A 17,231-nucleotide genomic window follows, 5' to 3' on the forward strand; every position below is an offset into this window, starting at 1 on the left:
ACATTACCAAATTCACATGAGCAAAGCTGCAAGTAACAGCTAGTAGTCAATATAACAGAATATGCTAGAAAATAAATAAAATCACTGGAAAAAGAAATAGCACAATTATGTGAATAGATTTTGTCTTATTTGCTTATTTTGAACCCTCGTCATACTTATGCTCATTTTGAGCCCTTCCGTAATCCTAGGTATACAGGTTGAAATCTCTGATTCTGAGAGGATTAGATGTAAATAAATGTATTCTTGAAGGAGATAAATAATGAAATATTTAAGGCTCTGTTTGTTGGAAACAAGTTAATTTTCTCACACAATGTTTTTTTTTAAATTTGAAATGAAGCAAATTGCAGAATTCAAAAGTATTTATGAATCCTTAGATTAAAGGTTTGTGAACATTAATAGAGATTACTAATTTTACTACTATATTAGTTTTTCAACTGAACACAGCATTCTGTAAGCAGGCACATGTAAACTTACATGGCTAGGAGTAATGCCATCAATTTAAATTCTTTGGTTTGTCAAGTCATGATTCATACATTTGGCTTAACCAAAGTGTTACTATCCAAAATAACTGTTTAATTTAAATTTTTTAAATAATTTCTAATAAAAAAGGAACATGTTATTTATTTATTTATTTTTTTTTGGTAGATATGTAATTTTGTTATATTGAAGATGAGAATTTATTTAAAAGGATGTTATTGATATGAATTTCATCATTTTCATTTAGCTAATCATATCTTGGAAATAGAAGGACTGCCAGATGGAATGAAGCGTAATGAGATAGAGCGCTACTTGGAACTTGTAACATGTCATGGGGCCATGATTAAATTTTTGGATGCTGAAACTGGCCATCTTTTGCCTAGTGATACAGACTTCATTATGTGTTCACGTCATCTGGTGGTAGCAGTTTTTGAATCGGATACAGCAGCACAAAGTGCTCTTCTGGGGATCAAGACGCCAAAGTTCCAACTTCGCCCTCCACGAAGGAGTGTTTCAGATGTATCACAGAAGAAATTTAGCTAGCTGTTTATCTTTTAATAGTCCCGTTGAATACCGCTCTAAAGATATTTTTTATACAGAAATACCAGAGTAATGTGACCAGATGTTTTTCTGTTTCAAAGAGTTTTCATCCATGTTGACATACTGAAATACATATTTTGTTGAAAATTTAAATTTAATTTGTTAAAAATTATTTAAGAATGTTTGTTATACTTTGCATATTTTACAGAAAATTTTGAGTTAAATTTTTTTTTATTTCTGCATTTTTCCACCTTGTTCTTTGAGACATAGAAAGGAAAATACAAGTCATTTCCAAGTATTTTTTTATGTTAAATTGTCATTTAGGATACCATCGATGTGGAAATGTTGATAATATGTTTGTTGTTAATGTACAAATAACTTTTCTCTGTTGGCTTTCAGCTGTTTTAACAGCATTGAATATTTTTGAAAATTTTATGAAACGTTGGAATTATGGGAACATAAATGTTTGAATTAAGTCCATGTATTGAAATACTGAAGAGAGAAATTGCAATTTGAAGGCTTTTTTTATTGTCATTAGTTTTGCAACACCTAAACGTTTATTATTTCATATAAGTGAGATTTTCCTTTGAAAAATTACAATTTTATATGATGTGTTTCTCTTTTTTTTTCAAATATTTGGTGTGATGAAATCATTTTAAAATATTTGGTACATTTATCTACAACTCCTATTTATTAATTAAACAGCATAATGAAATATTTGAGAAGCTTAATTTTTTTTCTTTTACTATTTAATATGATATGAATGATATGAAAATGTTTCCTGCAATATATATAAATCGTGTGTATATGTGCATATGTATGCAGATAGATATTTTCGTAGTGTATATGCATATGTATGCATATACACACACTCATGATTTATACAATAAATTATGATTGCATTGCAATTAAGCCGCATAGTAAATTAAAACTGACACTTATTTTTAAACTGCTCCCATCATTAATGATTTTAATCACCTTAAATACTTTTGAAGTTCTTGCAATGATGTATAGATGATATATCAGTATGTTCTATTCCTCTTTGCTCTTTCGTTGCCTTTAGCTGGTTCACAGGTATATAAAAACTAGTTTATTTGCAAGTTAAAGATCCAACAATTTCTTGTGCAAGCACTATCTTTCCTAAAAGTTGAAGTACTGGAACAACAAACAGTGAACTCATTCAATTCTAACTTACCCGTGTCTCTGAAACCTGGATATTAGAAAAACCGGGATCCTATAGAGTAAAATTTTACTGTGGAATGATGAACTTAATTTTTCTTTTCCAAAATTTTTTTCATTTCATGCACTATAACATGTCAGTAATAAAAAAGATATTTTCTTGACAAGTGAAGTAAACAAACTTCTGACTATTTGTGTTATTAAAGGTGTAAAGAAGCAAACTATCCATACACATGGATAGCAAGTAATTTCTCTTATCACTTGATAGATTTCAGAATTAGAAACTGACAGAGACTAATTTTTTTTTATTTTCTTATCACTGCAGGGAGGAAAGAAAGAAGACAAATTGCAAAATGATAATTTTATTCAAATGTATAATATATATTGCAGTAAACACTGAAAAATTATTATACTAATAAATTTTAACATTCAATTTGATATTCAATGAATTATTACATTTATATTGTTTGGACAGAGAAGTTTCAGAATTCTTTTTTCAAGTTTAGCGGTTAGAACTTGTACTTTTCCTGTTTAAGATTGTCAAAAATTTCAATAAAATTGATCATTAGTTTTTTTCATTTCTGTTAATTATATTTTTGAATAGTTTTGATAATAAATAGTTTAAATATTTTTGGAAGAAAATGTCAGTGAAAAGAAAATTCATTTTATCCCTGGTTGATGTAAATTGAAATTATATGATAAATGTTTTTTTGGCTTGTTATCAGAAAGAATATATGTTCAGTGTTGATGCTTGCTTGTGTAACATTTTCTATAACTCAGCCCATAGATATTCAACGCTCTAGCAATCGAGTGGTTGAATTGTTCATTTTAATCCACATGATTTTGATTATTTACAGTTGATTTGTTTTGCAGAGAACATCAGATGTGTGTGTGGGACTGAAATATTTGATTATAAGTATGTTGATCACTTATGAGAACCATTTTACTTTATTCATCTTTACAAAAAAGAAATACCAATAATATATAAAAATTATAGCGATTGTGATTTAGAATTGTTAGTTTGTTTTTTTTTGCATACAGTTAAAAACTTTTTATGTTTAATTTACAAATGATTCATTTTAATTTATTTGAAATGAGAGAGATGATGAAAAAGAGAGAGTACAGGTTTTATAAATGCTGTTGCAAGTGAAAATGAAGTAAGTGAATGGTTGTTTAATATACAGTTTTTAGTCTGTTTCTCTAGTATTTTAATAATTGCTCTCAGGTTTTTCCTTTGTTTGTACCTATGTATGTTACATTCCATGAATATGTCAAAACACCCTTTCAAAAATTTAAAAAAAAACTTTATTGTAGTCATTGTGCTAGGTGATTTTGTTTGCATATCACTTGTTATAACTTATCTTAGATTTGACTATTGAACCATGATTGATAAAAGCTTGTTGGGAATAAACTAAAGATTTGTGTGGTTGATAGGAATGAGAAAAATATTAATTATTTACTGAAAATTTTAATATTTTCCTAGATATATTTGTTTTTACTGTAAAAAAATCTAGTGCAGAATATTTTTTGTTAAAGATATCAAGGCTGAGACACTCATTGTCCATCTTTTTTTTATGTTGCCACAATTTATGTGTACTCATAGTAGATGTTGCATTGAGTTTGAAACATTTGGAATAAAGTTGAAATTTCTTTTTGTAACTCACTTTGCCAAAAGAAAATTTGAAATGTCTTGTATTCTAGTTGAAATTGTATAGCAATTTTTTTTTCCATGTAAGTATACTTATTCACACATATTTGCAGCAACACCTATCATAAGTGTCAGTTTTTAGTTTTATATCACTAATGCTCAAAATTAAATTTATACACATCTAATTTTCAGTTGCTTTCCAAAAAGGAAAAAAAATAGTACATTGCAAAAAACGAATTTTGGATAGCAATGTATTTTTTACAATGACGTTGAATTATGTTGTAATGAAATAAATTATTTGAATTCCCCAATTTGTCTTGAACTTGAAAATTCTTCCCATATAACAATAAACATAAGCCATCTTTAGGTAAAACCTAAAACAATGAGTATCAGTCATAGTAGGTGTACTTTCACATAACATAACTACATGTATTTTGCTTTTCTCCACGTTATTAGATCGACCTGGAAAGTCAGGGAAATAGTAAAAGAAAATGTGAAATATTTGGCAAAAGTCAGGAAAATATCGAATTACAGTAAAACTTCCATAGGCGGCCACCTCTATTCCCAGGCTGGTGAACAGAGGTGGCTTCCCTTCACTGCTAGTTTTTCTTGGAAAGCATAATAGGCTCCATACACAAAAGTAAAGGTGTATTTAGTTTTGCCACCTGTGAGATAACCGAATTTTGTCACCCTTCTCTCTATGTACTCATTTTCTTGACCACTCATTCCTTAAATTCTCCACCTTGTGCTATAACCCGCTTAGCCCCTGCCTGTAAATATGTCCTTGTCTCCAAGTCCTCCTTTTGGCCACTCACATGCTTGCATATTGTTTTTGTCATTCACATGCTTGTATATTCTTTTGGTCACTCACATGCTTGCATACTCTTTTGATCACTCCCATGTTCACACACGCTCTAGGTCACTCTTTTGGTCATTCACATGCTTGCACATGCTCCAGATCATTTCGCTCTGTTTTTCATTCGCATGCTGTGCATGCTGTAGGTCACTCTTTTGTTCACTCACATGCTTGCAAACTCTCTAGGTCACTCATTGACTTAGTCTATTGCTCTCTGGTGGATTCGGGCTATAAAATTTTACCACTCTTCTCCCATTATGTACTAATTTTTGTGGCCACTCATCCCTAAAATTTTCTGCCCCTTTGAACTTGCTGCCCTGGGCTATAGCCTTCTAAGCCCCCTGTAAATACGCCACTGCACATAAGGCAAAAATCACCTCTATTCTGCACCCACCTCTGTATGCAGTCAGTGGCCAACCTGTCCGTGGTCACTTCCTTATACATTGGAGTTTAAAGAAAACAAGTTTTTGTACATTTTCTTCCCAATGCATTCAGGGCTGGTGGTTCTTTTTGTATAATCTTTATACATCAGCATAAATACTTTTTTGTATCAATCAGATTTTTTGTTCATGTATGACACTATCAGGTTGGAAACATTTGTAAATAGGATGACAAAGGCTAATGATATACGGTTGCTGCTAGCTGGTGAGACAGTTTAAAAATTTGCTTCCTGGGTGACAGGATAAACCAGACAAATATAGTCTATGATCTTTACTGAACAGGTAAAGGATGTGGACGTTTTGGCTTTGTAGATACTTTCTTCACATATCGAGAGGCAACATCATCATTACATGTCATCAAATTTATGCTGCTGTTGGTGACTTTTCTAAATCGACATTCTTAGTATCGCCAAAAAATACACTTCTGAATATTTATTTGCTGCAAAGTTTTTTGATTAGCTGATAAAAGAAATTCAATTAGATATATTGCCTTGTAAAGGGGTTCATTGAAACACACTTTAGTATATCACACAAAAAAAGTAGTGATACAGAACACTTTCGGTGATTAAGTGAAGCCCAATATTGGCATGTGAGATGAATTAAAAATATACTGAAGGATATTTTGAGCGAAAAATAAATAAAAATAATAAACATCTCACAACAGTTTCAAAATCCTCCAAAAAATATTGTTAGAGGTGTTTATCATAGTGAAAGATATCGTTGTATCAAGAGAAGTTTAACATTATAGAAGAAATCCAAACAAAATGTGAAAAAATACTATTGTAGAGGGATTTATTTTGTTATATCGGGTGTCGTTGTAGCAAGGTTTCATGTATCTATTTTTTGGGGATTGTAAATAAATTAAGATTTTTTTGTGACTTTGAAAACCATTATTTTGACATGCCCCCTGGAATGAATTTTTTCTGTCGTACAAACCTCTATTCGGCTGTCACTTTTTTGCAGAATGCTGTGTGACCGTGTTAGAGGATTTTCATTGTATTTGATACAAGTCAGGAAAAAATTCTGTGTAGGGGAAAAATAAACTTCAAAATTCTTATCTTCCAAAATTTTTTTTTAAATTATATTTTTTTTTGGAGTTATGGTCACGGAAATGATCAAAAAGATTTTTCTTGGAGCCCTGTATATTAGCAAAAACTGTAAATACTTTTTAATTCATGCTTATCTAATTTCAAAAATCCCTCTATCTCTCTTCAATGAACGCATTATTGCTCGTTAAGCTTTACTAAATCTTAAAAGCACACAATATTTTTCTCATTCTTGCAATGAGTATATAATTATAATTTTCTCAATTTTTGTATGATAAAATTTAAAAATATTACTTTTCAATGTGTTTGAAATGAGATTTTCAAGGCCGAATTTGATTTCTTCTCTTATTTTTATTTTTTAAAAATTTTGGTATGAATCGGTGATAAATACGAGTTTTGATAACCTTGTTCTAATCTAATGGCATGTTAGAAAAGGGGGAAAAACAAAAAAGAAAAGTAAGAAAAACAGATGAAAGGAAAACAGTATATTACTATATACTCTCATGTATTACAGTAGTATAATAGTAGGTATTAAGTATATTTCTTTTCTCACCCTCACCTGTTTATTTCCCTTATGTATATAGAACAACCTATTTCACCTTAGAATTATTTTTAACAACCTTCAGCCCAAAGGCAAAATATGACTCATGATAAGCATTTATATACAGGGTGATTATAAAAAAACTATCCCGACATATGGGCCCCTAACTATCATACCATTCACAGAAACTGAATGAAATTTTGGCATAAGGTATTTTGAGGTATGCGCTCAAGAATGATATGGAAAACAACAGTGTCACTCTAACAGTTACGGTTACAGTGAGAAAATTTCGAAAATATCAAATGGGAACACCAAGTTTTTTGTATTGGAATGCGATCTCCATACTGAAAAACATTAAATAGCGTTGTAATGGCACCTATAGCACGAAAATCCCCGGAGCTAGGCAAGGAAAAAGGACTTTGCCGTGCACCAGAGGATTAATGTTCTTTTCATTCGTCACACCGTTTCTTCGGCTGAGATCCCAGCCTGATTAGTCCTCCACAAGGTCATGTGGAAAATTTGTGAAACACAATAAAATGCTTCATTTTATGCTGCTTCTCTGTCCTTATTGGTTGTCCTCACTTTTAGCCTATCTACCGCCAGTGATTTTCATGCTACGTAGGGTTAGAACGCTATTTAGGGTTTTTCACAATGGAGATCACATTCCAATACAAAAAACTTGGTGTTGCCATTTGATATTTTCGAAATTTTCTCACTGTAACCGTAACTGTTAGTGACACTGTTGTTTTCCATATCATTCTTGAGCGCATACATCAAAATACCTTATGCCAAAATTTCATTCAGTTTCTGTCAATGGTATGACAGTTAGGGGCCCATATGTCGGGATAGTTTTTTTATAATCACCCTGTATTTAAAAGTATCTATTCACACCTCCTAGTTTTGATTCTGATAAAGTTAAAAAAGCAATAACTGTCAAAGATATAAACATTCAGGATTATTCACCAGTTATTGCTATCTTTAGTTTTCATTTTCTTTACACATCTTTAATTTAAACATTAAAAGGCAAAACTAATATCAAATCTGTTTTATCTAATGTTTTAATTCCCCAAATCAGTAGTCCACAACCTTCAGCCCAAAGGCAAAATATGACTCATGATAAGCATTTATATATTTAAAAGTATCTATTCACACACAACTCAAATACACCAGTTTCTGGCTTGGTATCGGTAGCCATTTCACATACAAGGTGATTCAGAAAAGATGGGAAAAATTTTAAAAGAGGTGATAGTACACACCAATACCTAATTAATATACCAATAGCAACAATAACAATTGAAATACAATAAAATATAACACCATTAACAATTGTCATCAAAGAATGCATGGTCTAACAGGAAACGCAAATGCCCTAGCGCCTTTCGAAACGGCCGCTCCACAAACGTTAAAACGGCGTTCCTGTTGAAATTTATCGGGGGGAAAAGAACACCACACATGCATGTGCAAATGTAACGTGGGGAAAAAAGGAAGAAATTGTATGCAAATCTTTTTTTTCCAAGTCAAATACAACTCAGGTCTATCGCCATAGACAATTTACTACCTAGTGAGTTGTGCCGGAAGTGTGTGTGTAGTGTTGTGTATGATTTTTCATTGCTGCCATCTATATCTCAGAAGTGAAGCGAGTGATGTGCAGTGACTGAATAATTGTTTTTAGGCCTGTTTCTCTGTGGCGAGACTTTTTGATGGGGAGATCGGCTCGCATTTGCGCCTCGAAGTTGGGAACCACAGAAATCCAACCGACCACTGCGGCGACGGTGGGGCTCGAACCAGAGCCCTGCAATGCGAGTCCGTCACTATGACCACTCGACCACCACAGCGGCCGTATGAAAATCTGCGTCACGGTGAATAAAAGGCGCTATTATCCCGTACGTTACAACTTTTAGAACATTTGCACGCTGGAATAACTTTATAGGGCTGTCGTCCGCGCCTTTTATTCACTGTGACGCAGATTCGCATACGGTTTCTTCTTCCCCAGGTTACATTTGCATGCACGGTGTTCTTTTTCTCCCGATAAATTTCAACGGGAATGCCGTTTTAACGTTTGCGGAGCGGCCGTTTGTAAACGCGCTAGCGCGTTTGCGTTTCATGTTAGAACATGCATTCTTTGATGACAATTATTTGTATTGGTGTGTACTATCACCTCTTAAAGTTTTTCCCATCTTTTCTTAATCACCCTGCATATGACCCACAGACTGGAAAGGTTCTGAATTCCTAATCCAAATTAATAAGGCTCAGATTTTTAAGTACCTAAAGATGAAACGTCGTTGCTGATTGGTAAATTCAAGTTTTTTAACGTATCGGCAACGACGTTTCACTTTAGGGCATAAAAATCCGAGCCCTACGAATTAAAATTGCGTTTTAAAAAAATATACAAAGATGCTTTAATATAGCCTTCATTAGAAATCGAGGTTTTTGGTTAAACCCAAACAACAAATTCAAATTGTGAAAGAAATATTGCATATACACTGGCAAATACGGGGGAGGGCGGCTCCAAATCAACCCCTTCCTTCCCCTCGTGGAAATCATGTTTATACTACTGTGCTTATAAGGGGCTGTTCAAGTATTACGTCAGCAAATTTTTAGCCATTTTGACCCCTTCCCAGCAAAATTTCGTCAGCTTTGCCCCTTACCTCCTAATGCATATTGGTGTTGTCAGAGACGTGGGGGATGGCAAAAAAATATTTAAAAAAAAATTTCGAAAGAAAATACCTTTATGTGTGTGTGTCTGTTATAATCAATTTCCGTTAATTGCAATGCTATTTGAAGGCTAAGAACTCAAAATTTCTTATTGAGAAATTCTCATTGTGACCCCCTCCCCTCTAAGCCATATATGATAAACCCCTGACCCGCAGGCCAAATGTGGCCCTCAAACCTAATTTTGTAAAAATGAACTAAGCGGAGCATTTACAGATCACTCAAGTCACCCGTGGCACATTCAGACTACGTAAGTGACCCACGACACAGTTCCAAACGATTCGTGGCACATTTAGAGATCCCTTGAGTGACGTGGCACAGTTTTAGAGCACTAGTGCAGCCCCCAGTGCGGTTCTACATCACTCAAGTTACCCACGGCACATTCCCAGATTACTCAAGTGATCCGCGACATAATCACGGATCACTTGTACGGCACGCAACACAGGTCCAGAGCACTTGGATCCGTGAAACATTTAGAGATCATTAAAGTGGCTCTGTAGGAAACTTATCAATAGGGAGAATGTTAGTTCAGGTGCTCACAAACTAGCGAAAGATTTTACTCGGTTTTGGCGCACCGAATACGATGCCATTAAGAATATTTAATATTTTTGTAATGGGTGGTTGATGACGTAAGCATCATCCAAACCCCCTCCCCCCTTGTCATCAAAAGTCAGCAAATTGGAACCCCCATCGATGCTGACGTAATACTTGAATGACCCCTAATTATAATCTCGTATTATATTTCTGAATTCTAAAAAAAATTAAAAGATTTCTTGCAAAATTCCAAAAAGTCTCTGTAGACCTTATGATAAGGATCATGTGTTTAAAGTTTCAATCTAGCTGAGTTGACATCCGCAGAAAAATGTCTGTTTCTAGTCGCACAAATACACACAATTCTTTTTTAATGCATAAAGAAATATTACAACAAAAACATTTCACTATAAAATTACTAAACAAAATAACAATTTCTAATCTGTGAGTATGACACTTTGTTTTATACAGATACATGATGGTTTTTCTTGGTACGGAAGATAAATGTTTGAAATAGTCAAAAAGAAATGATTTTATTCTCATTTGCATATAAACAGCAACACCAAACCTGACTGCATATTAAATTGTCAAACGTGTGAATTCCCGATGTTGAGTGACGTATCCTGTGTCAATGTTCTGGTCTGTGTAGTTTGTTTAGAAAAATACGAGAAAGAGAGTTTATATATATAGCCACAGTTGGTCACAGAATATGAAATCAACATAGTCTATACAATTTTTCAGATTTTCCCCTTTACTTGTTTGTCATCTTGTCTTGAAGATGTGTTAAAACTGATTGTGGTGTTTTCGCGTATGGTTTTTCTTGCATTTGCATGATTTTACAAGACGTACTTTGTATGATCTTAAAGTACCATCTTTACATATAAGCTGCACTCTTTCTCTCACTGTTTGATCATTGACGCAACGCCATTGCCATGCAACGTCTCTGTAAGACTTTGTAATAATCAGTTCTGAGTACCATGGTAAGTCGGCTACCGGCAGACATACACCTGAACATACTACCTCGAGAATAGGCTTCACTGATGTGCAGGTACCATCAGAGATGTATTTTTTAGATCTGAGTTCTTTACAACCTAGCTGGACATCTGAAAAATGATAAGAAATGCAATGAGGTGGATGTATCATAAAAAGATATATACGCACATAAAAAATTCACTTATTCAATGCCCCCCCCCCAGCATCAAAGGTGTCAAAGGTGAAGTCGACTGATCTAATGCATATATGAATTGACATCATCATCGTGCCCCCCAGACTCCCAAGTCTATCTCCGCCTATGTTTGTTACTGATATGAATGTAAATAAACTAATTTTAAAATCTCACACAGGAAATTTAAGTACAAAGTTTTTGTTAGAGAGGCCTGTATATAGTAAGGTGTATGAATAATAAAAATCACTAAACAAACAACAATGTTTTTATTGTGCAATCGATCTCAAGCTATCAGGGTTCTGGGATTTTTTGGGGTTCCGTCACTTTTGATTCCGCGGAACTCCAAAAATGCTCTCACGAAACCCTAGTAACCCCTCTAACGGATAGGGTTCCGTGGAACACCAGTTGGGAAACCCTGACCTAGAGGCATCTGATGTCCCCCTCTTTTCTATCGTCTTCCGCTGTCTTCATATTCATACAACCGCTTCAAACTAAACAGGCATTTTGCCGTTTCAGTAGTATTTTTAAAAAAAATCGGTAAAAATGGTGAATTCCGTAATGTGGATAATATAATTATTAATTCATAAATAATTATTATACACAGAGGAAAGCATTTTCAATTGGGAATAAAATAAAAATAATCAAACGCGTATTGAAAATGGAGCCAATCAATCGGCGATATGCAAGGAATTTCCCTTATTGAAATCTATAGTTTCCAACATTCGGAAAAATCGCAGTATGAAAATCGCTGCTCACGAAAAAAACCTGAATGGAGCAGAGACAGGGCCGTAACTAGGATTTTTACCACCCAGGCAAACATTATTTTGTCCCCGCCACAACTTCAAAATTCGATAATTCTATAACGGTGTTCTTTGTTCCGACCTAAAACTGCTGGTCCCCTCCAATTTAGCCCCCCCCCTCCTCTAGTTCCGGCCCTGAGGAAAAAGCTACATTGGTCTCTGAAGTGAAAGCAGCAGCAAACATTCTGAATACTTTTTTTCTGCGTAAATGTGGACAAAAAACTTGGGATTCTTTCCTAATCGTCGGGATAAGAAAATTGATGAGCTTTACTTAAAATCGAAATGTATTCAATCAAAAGTAATATATTCTTTCCATAGGATGTAAATATATATACAAGTAAGTAATACTACACAAAATTTTGCCTTTCTAATATCTCATTAATTCTCTATTTAAGTGATTAATTTATTAGTACACTGCTGGCCACCGTAAATGCAACACCCTGAAGGAAGCATGCAAATAATATGAAATTTACAACATGCATTAGCGGAGGTGAGATATGCAAATGATTAGAATTTCAGCGCAGACGCACATCACGCGCGCCTGTGGCGCCACTTCAAAGCGCTATTTAAGGCTTGGAGATTTCGACGATTTGAAGTACGGCAATTGTGTTTTTCTTGTGGTTTTTTCAAAAAAACGATCAATTATGCCTCGTAGAAAACAGCGATCATCTTTTGATCAAGTATCCGAGTTCGACAGAGGAAGGATAGTGGCCTATCGATATTGTGGATTATCTTTCAGGGAAATCGGTAGTCGTGTTGGACGAAACCAAACAACTGTGATGCGGATATGTGATCGTTGGATGCAGGAGGGTACGACGGACCGACGTGTTCGATCGCATCCACCTCAGTGCACCACTTCACGTGATGACAGGCGTATTGTGCGTATGGCAGTGACGGATCGCTCAGCCACATCACGAACCATAGCACAGCACATTCAGTCTGTACCGCATCATCCAGTATCTGCGCGTACCATTCGACGCCGTTTACAGCAGAGTGGTCTGTCCGCAAGACGTCCATTGCTTCGTCTACCCTTGACGTAGAACCACAGACGTCTCCGCCGCCAATGGTGCGATGAAAGAAGGATGTGGACGGCACAATGGAATGAAATTGTCTTTACTGACGAGTCACGCTTCTGTCTGCAACACCACGATGGTCGGATTCGAGTCTGGAGACACCGTGGAGAGAGGATGCTGAACAGCTTCGTGATGCACCGCCACACTGATCCTGCACCGGGTATTATGGTATGGGGCGGTATTGGATATCACTCTCGCACTCCTTTAGTACGCATTGCCGGTACTTTAAAAAGCCAGCGCTACATCTCCGAGATGTTGGAGCCAGTTGTCCTTCCTTACCTTCAGGGCTTTCCCTCAGCCATATTTCAACAGGATAATGCGCGACCACACGTGGCACGCATTGTCCAAAGGTTCTTCGTCAATCGCCAGATTGAATTGCTTCCCTCCCCAGCTCGCTCTCCGGATCTTTCGCCGATAAAAAACATGTGGTCCATGGTTGCTCAACGATTGACCCAGATTACATCCCCAGCTGCCACACCAGATCAACTTTGGCAACGCGTGGAAGCTGCTTGGTCTGTTGTACCCCAAGAACACATCCAAAGTCTTTTTGAATCAATGCCGAGGCGTGTGGCAGCGGTGATCTCCAACAATAGCGGCTAATCTGGCTACTGATTTTGGCAGGAACCACACTTCACAGAAGTCTATAAATTTAATCATTTGATGCTTGGTCAACATGTTATCTACAAAATAAATATTGTTGCGATATCTCTTGTCTTTCTTGGTGTTACAATTTGGGTGGCCAGCAGTGTAAATTATGTGTTATCGCAGGGAATGATTCCAATAAAACCACCATCAAATGCTAAGAAATATCATTGTTTCAACAAATTTGGATAAAGTGAACTTTTTATTGGTTCCAAAGATGGTTCACTATAACGGGGTTCGACTGCATTTGCATTTCGTATTACGCTGGTCATAATTAGGTTAGAGCGTAGGTTTAGGTTAGCAAATGCTTAATTTTTATTATCGTTATCGAATTCCTGGACAAAATACGTTTGCTACAGAGTGAAAACTATTATTTTATTTCGCTCCGCGTATTCAGTACCGTATAATGGAGTGAAATTATGCTACTTGTGGTGAGGATGTGCTGCCATCCGGAGATTCAGCCCACAAGTGTCCTCTAGTGGCTTGTTATTAACGTTATTAGTTTTCCCGATTAGCAGGAGAAAGTTGTATGTTCAAAGCAACAAGCGTTATCAGACTTCTCTGATGAGAACTTGGTTGATTTGGTTGTAAACATATGGCACCATAAGTAAAAAACGTGCACATGATGGGATAAGATTGCGCTACCTGTTTTTTGTTATTTGTTGTACTGGAATCACTGTTTTTCGTTGTTTTACCAATAGGGACGTGTATATGTGAAGAAAGCAGGTGTCATGGGTGCACCAATGAATTCATGGCACGAGTTTTGGAGGGAATAAGAGGCAAAAAAAGTTTCTGTCAGGGAAGTGGCTGAATGTGTCAAGGCAACCACAGCAGATTTCGATGTAGGTGACTTCGTAGCCGTTTCATATGAAAGGAGAATCTATCCGGGTAAAACGCACACCAACTTTGATGAAAGTGGTATGCATTATGGGGAGAAAGTATGGTGGCAAGTATAGTGAGAAAAGGAAAATATTGGATTTGTGGCAAAAAAAAAGGCTGATGAACTTTGGTATTATGACTGGGCTGGAGAGCCAAATCTCCGAAAATTTATGCAATAATGTCACATGCCCGCTCGAGCATGTGACATTAAATAATACGTGACTGAATGAGTATTTTACATGCCCGAAAAAATGTTCCTAAATATATATTATATATTACCGGATTTACTTATTCCATTGTAAAAATGCATTTGTCATTGTTAAAAAGAACACACAAAATAGCTTCATATAATGGTTATTCGCATAATCTTCTTCAAGAAAAATCATAATCAAAGAACACAAAGTTTTTAATATAAATCATCATCTGAATCTGGCTTATTACCACTTCTGTGACTGTTGATATGATGAAAACCAGCACAGAGATTTCCAATCTTATTCGCACCCCCACCATTTCTTTCTAAGATATTCCATTAGATTCCGAGTCGAATTTGTCAAGTTTTTTGACTGTAGATCCTATCTTCACAAAAATTAATGCGGTCACCAATTGATAATCTAAGATCAGTCAATTATAATTTTTCTCGCTGTTGGTTCGCTGAAAAAAAATTCGATAAGTTACTGTTTACTTCGATCGTGGAATCATGGCCGATTTACGTTCCGGGACCAGACTGGGAAGTTGCGAGGGACGCAGCAGCACCAGTGTCGTATATGCGGGGGGGGGGGAGGCTTATATATAGTGGCCCAGGGCGGCAAGTTCAGAGGGGGCAGCAAATTTGAGGAATGTTTGGCCAAAAAAATTAGTAAAAGGGATAAGGACGGCAAAATATGTATAACTCTCAATAAATTCGCCTCTGTCCACACAGTAAGGGGCTTGGTCAGTGAGCGACTAGAAAAGTAACCTAGAGAGTTTGCAAGCACGTGAGTCAGCGAAAGAGTTACCCAGAGCATGTGAAAGCATGTCAATGACCAAAAGAGTGACCTAGAGCAGTGGTTCTCAACCTTTTTTGACTCGAGGAGCCCTTTTCGGTCTATAATTTCTGTGGCGGAGCCCTGCTTGACTCGAGGAGCACTTTTTGTGAATAGTTTTTATGGTGGAACACTATAAGTCTCTTTTTTTATTTACTTATAAAATTTGCTAATTTATTTTATTTCCCTCGAGTGGTCGCGGAGCCCCTGGGAAGTGCACACAGAGCACCGGTTGAGAACCGTTGACCTAGACCGTGTGAAAGCATGTCAATGACCAAAAGAGTGACCTAGGGCGTGCGCAAGCTTGTGAACAACCAAAACAGTGACCTAGAGTGCGTGCAAACATGTAAATGACCAAAAGAATGACATTTTCCCTACAGAGCGAGGGACCAGGTCACATTGAATGACCTAGAGCGTGTGAAAGCATTTCAATGACCAAAAAAGTGAGAGAGTGTGCGCAAGCTTGTGAATGACCAAAACAATGACCTAGGGTGCTTGTATGCATGTCAAGACTAAAACAGTGACCTAGGGTGCGTGTATGCATGTCAAGACCAAGAGAGTCACCTAGAGTGAGTGCGACCATATGAGTGACCAAAACAGTTTGCAAGCATGTGAATGGTTTCCCAGTAGCACAACGACATGGTACAATATCTGGACCATATCGTTATACATCGGAATGTCAGAGGAATATCACATGTCATATCTCCGATATAGGATGATCTCGTCCTATATGGTGCAAATTATTTATGATATTAATTGATTATGTCTTTAATTTTTCATTTGAATATGTATTTGATTCCACGTGAATAATCTTTGCTTTGAAGGACAACAAGTTGGAACAATAAATTATTTTAATATAGTTTGAAATAAATAGAGATCTATATCGTGAATCTGATAAATCACGATATAGACCTGTGTTATCATAAGATAGACCTATCTTAGGAGACAGATCTATATCCTGAACCCATATATCTATATCATGAACCGGACAAAGATTTATATCAGATTCAAGATATAGAACTGACCGGTTCCGTTCATAATCCCGACATACGAAATCCCGAGGAGCCACAATCCCGACAGACGAAATGCCGACAGGGTCGAAACCCAGACACGGTAGAATTGAAAAATTCAATTTTACCGTATAAGCCGCATTTCGCTCTTTCTGTCGGGATCTGCAGTCCTCGCGGTAAGGGGGCATTGGAGCGCAGATAAACATGTTAAACTGCGGTCAAATAAATTTTGGAATTTTAATTTTCACCGTATAAGCCGCACTTCGCGCTTTCTGTCAGGATTTGCATTTCTTGCAGCATAATATTTTGTATGTCTTCTTCTTCTTCAAACCGAGCACAACTCAGGTCTATCGTCATAGGCAATTTACTACCTAGTGAGTTGTGCCGGAAGTGTAAGTGTGTGTACCTAACAGTCTGAGTGCGTATCTAGTGTTGTGTATGATTTTTCAGTGCTGCCATCTATATCTCAGAAGTGAAGTGATGTGATGTGTAGTGACTGAATATTTGTTCTGTTTGTAGGACTGTTGCTCTCTGTGGCGAGACTTTTTAACGGGGAGATCGGCTCACATTTGCGCCTCGAAATTGGGAACAACAGAAAACCAACTTCAGCCGACCACCACTGTGGTGACGGTGGGGCTCGAACCCGGGTCCCCGCGATGCGAGTCCGTCA

At 36.2% G+C, this 17,231-nt stretch overlaps 2 protein-coding genes across 8 annotated transcripts in view; one reads left to right on the plus strand and one right to left on the minus strand.

Annotated features, from left to right (window-relative positions):
- Window positions 1-6,002, plus strand: part of LOC149074142 (uncharacterized) — a 326,315-nt gene extending 320,313 nt beyond the window's left edge. For 6 of the 7 annotated variants that reach the window (XM_089246470.1, XM_089246474.1, XM_089246473.1 and 3 more), the window contains one exon: window positions 725-6,002. In XM_089246470.1, coding sequence (XP_089102596.1) covers window positions 725-1,020 — 296 coding nt within the window. In that variant the 3' untranslated portion in view covers window positions 1,021-6,002. The remainder of the gene's footprint in view (window positions 1-724) is intronic. The other variant, XM_089246477.1, reaches the window with a different exon arrangement.
- A 4,322-nt stretch (window positions 6,003-10,324) lies between these two features.
- LOC149074146 (sclerostin domain-containing protein 1-like) overlaps window positions 10,325-17,231 on the minus strand; it is a 35,971-nt gene continuing 29,064 nt past the window's right edge. The window contains exon 2 of the mRNA XM_089246495.1: window positions 10,325-11,073. Coding sequence (XP_089102621.1) covers window positions 10,754-11,073 — 320 coding nt within the window. The 3' untranslated portion in view covers window positions 10,325-10,753. The remainder of the gene's footprint in view (window positions 11,074-17,231) is intronic.

Source organism: Pholcus phalangioides, unplaced genomic scaffold (genome assembly GCF_987345545.1).
Source record: "Pholcus phalangioides strain wild (caught in Gottingen) unplaced genomic scaffold, Ppha-v1.0 ptg000017l_1, whole genome shotgun sequence".
Taxonomy (NCBI): Eukaryota; Metazoa; Arthropoda; class Arachnida; order Araneae; family Pholcidae; genus Pholcus; species Pholcus phalangioides.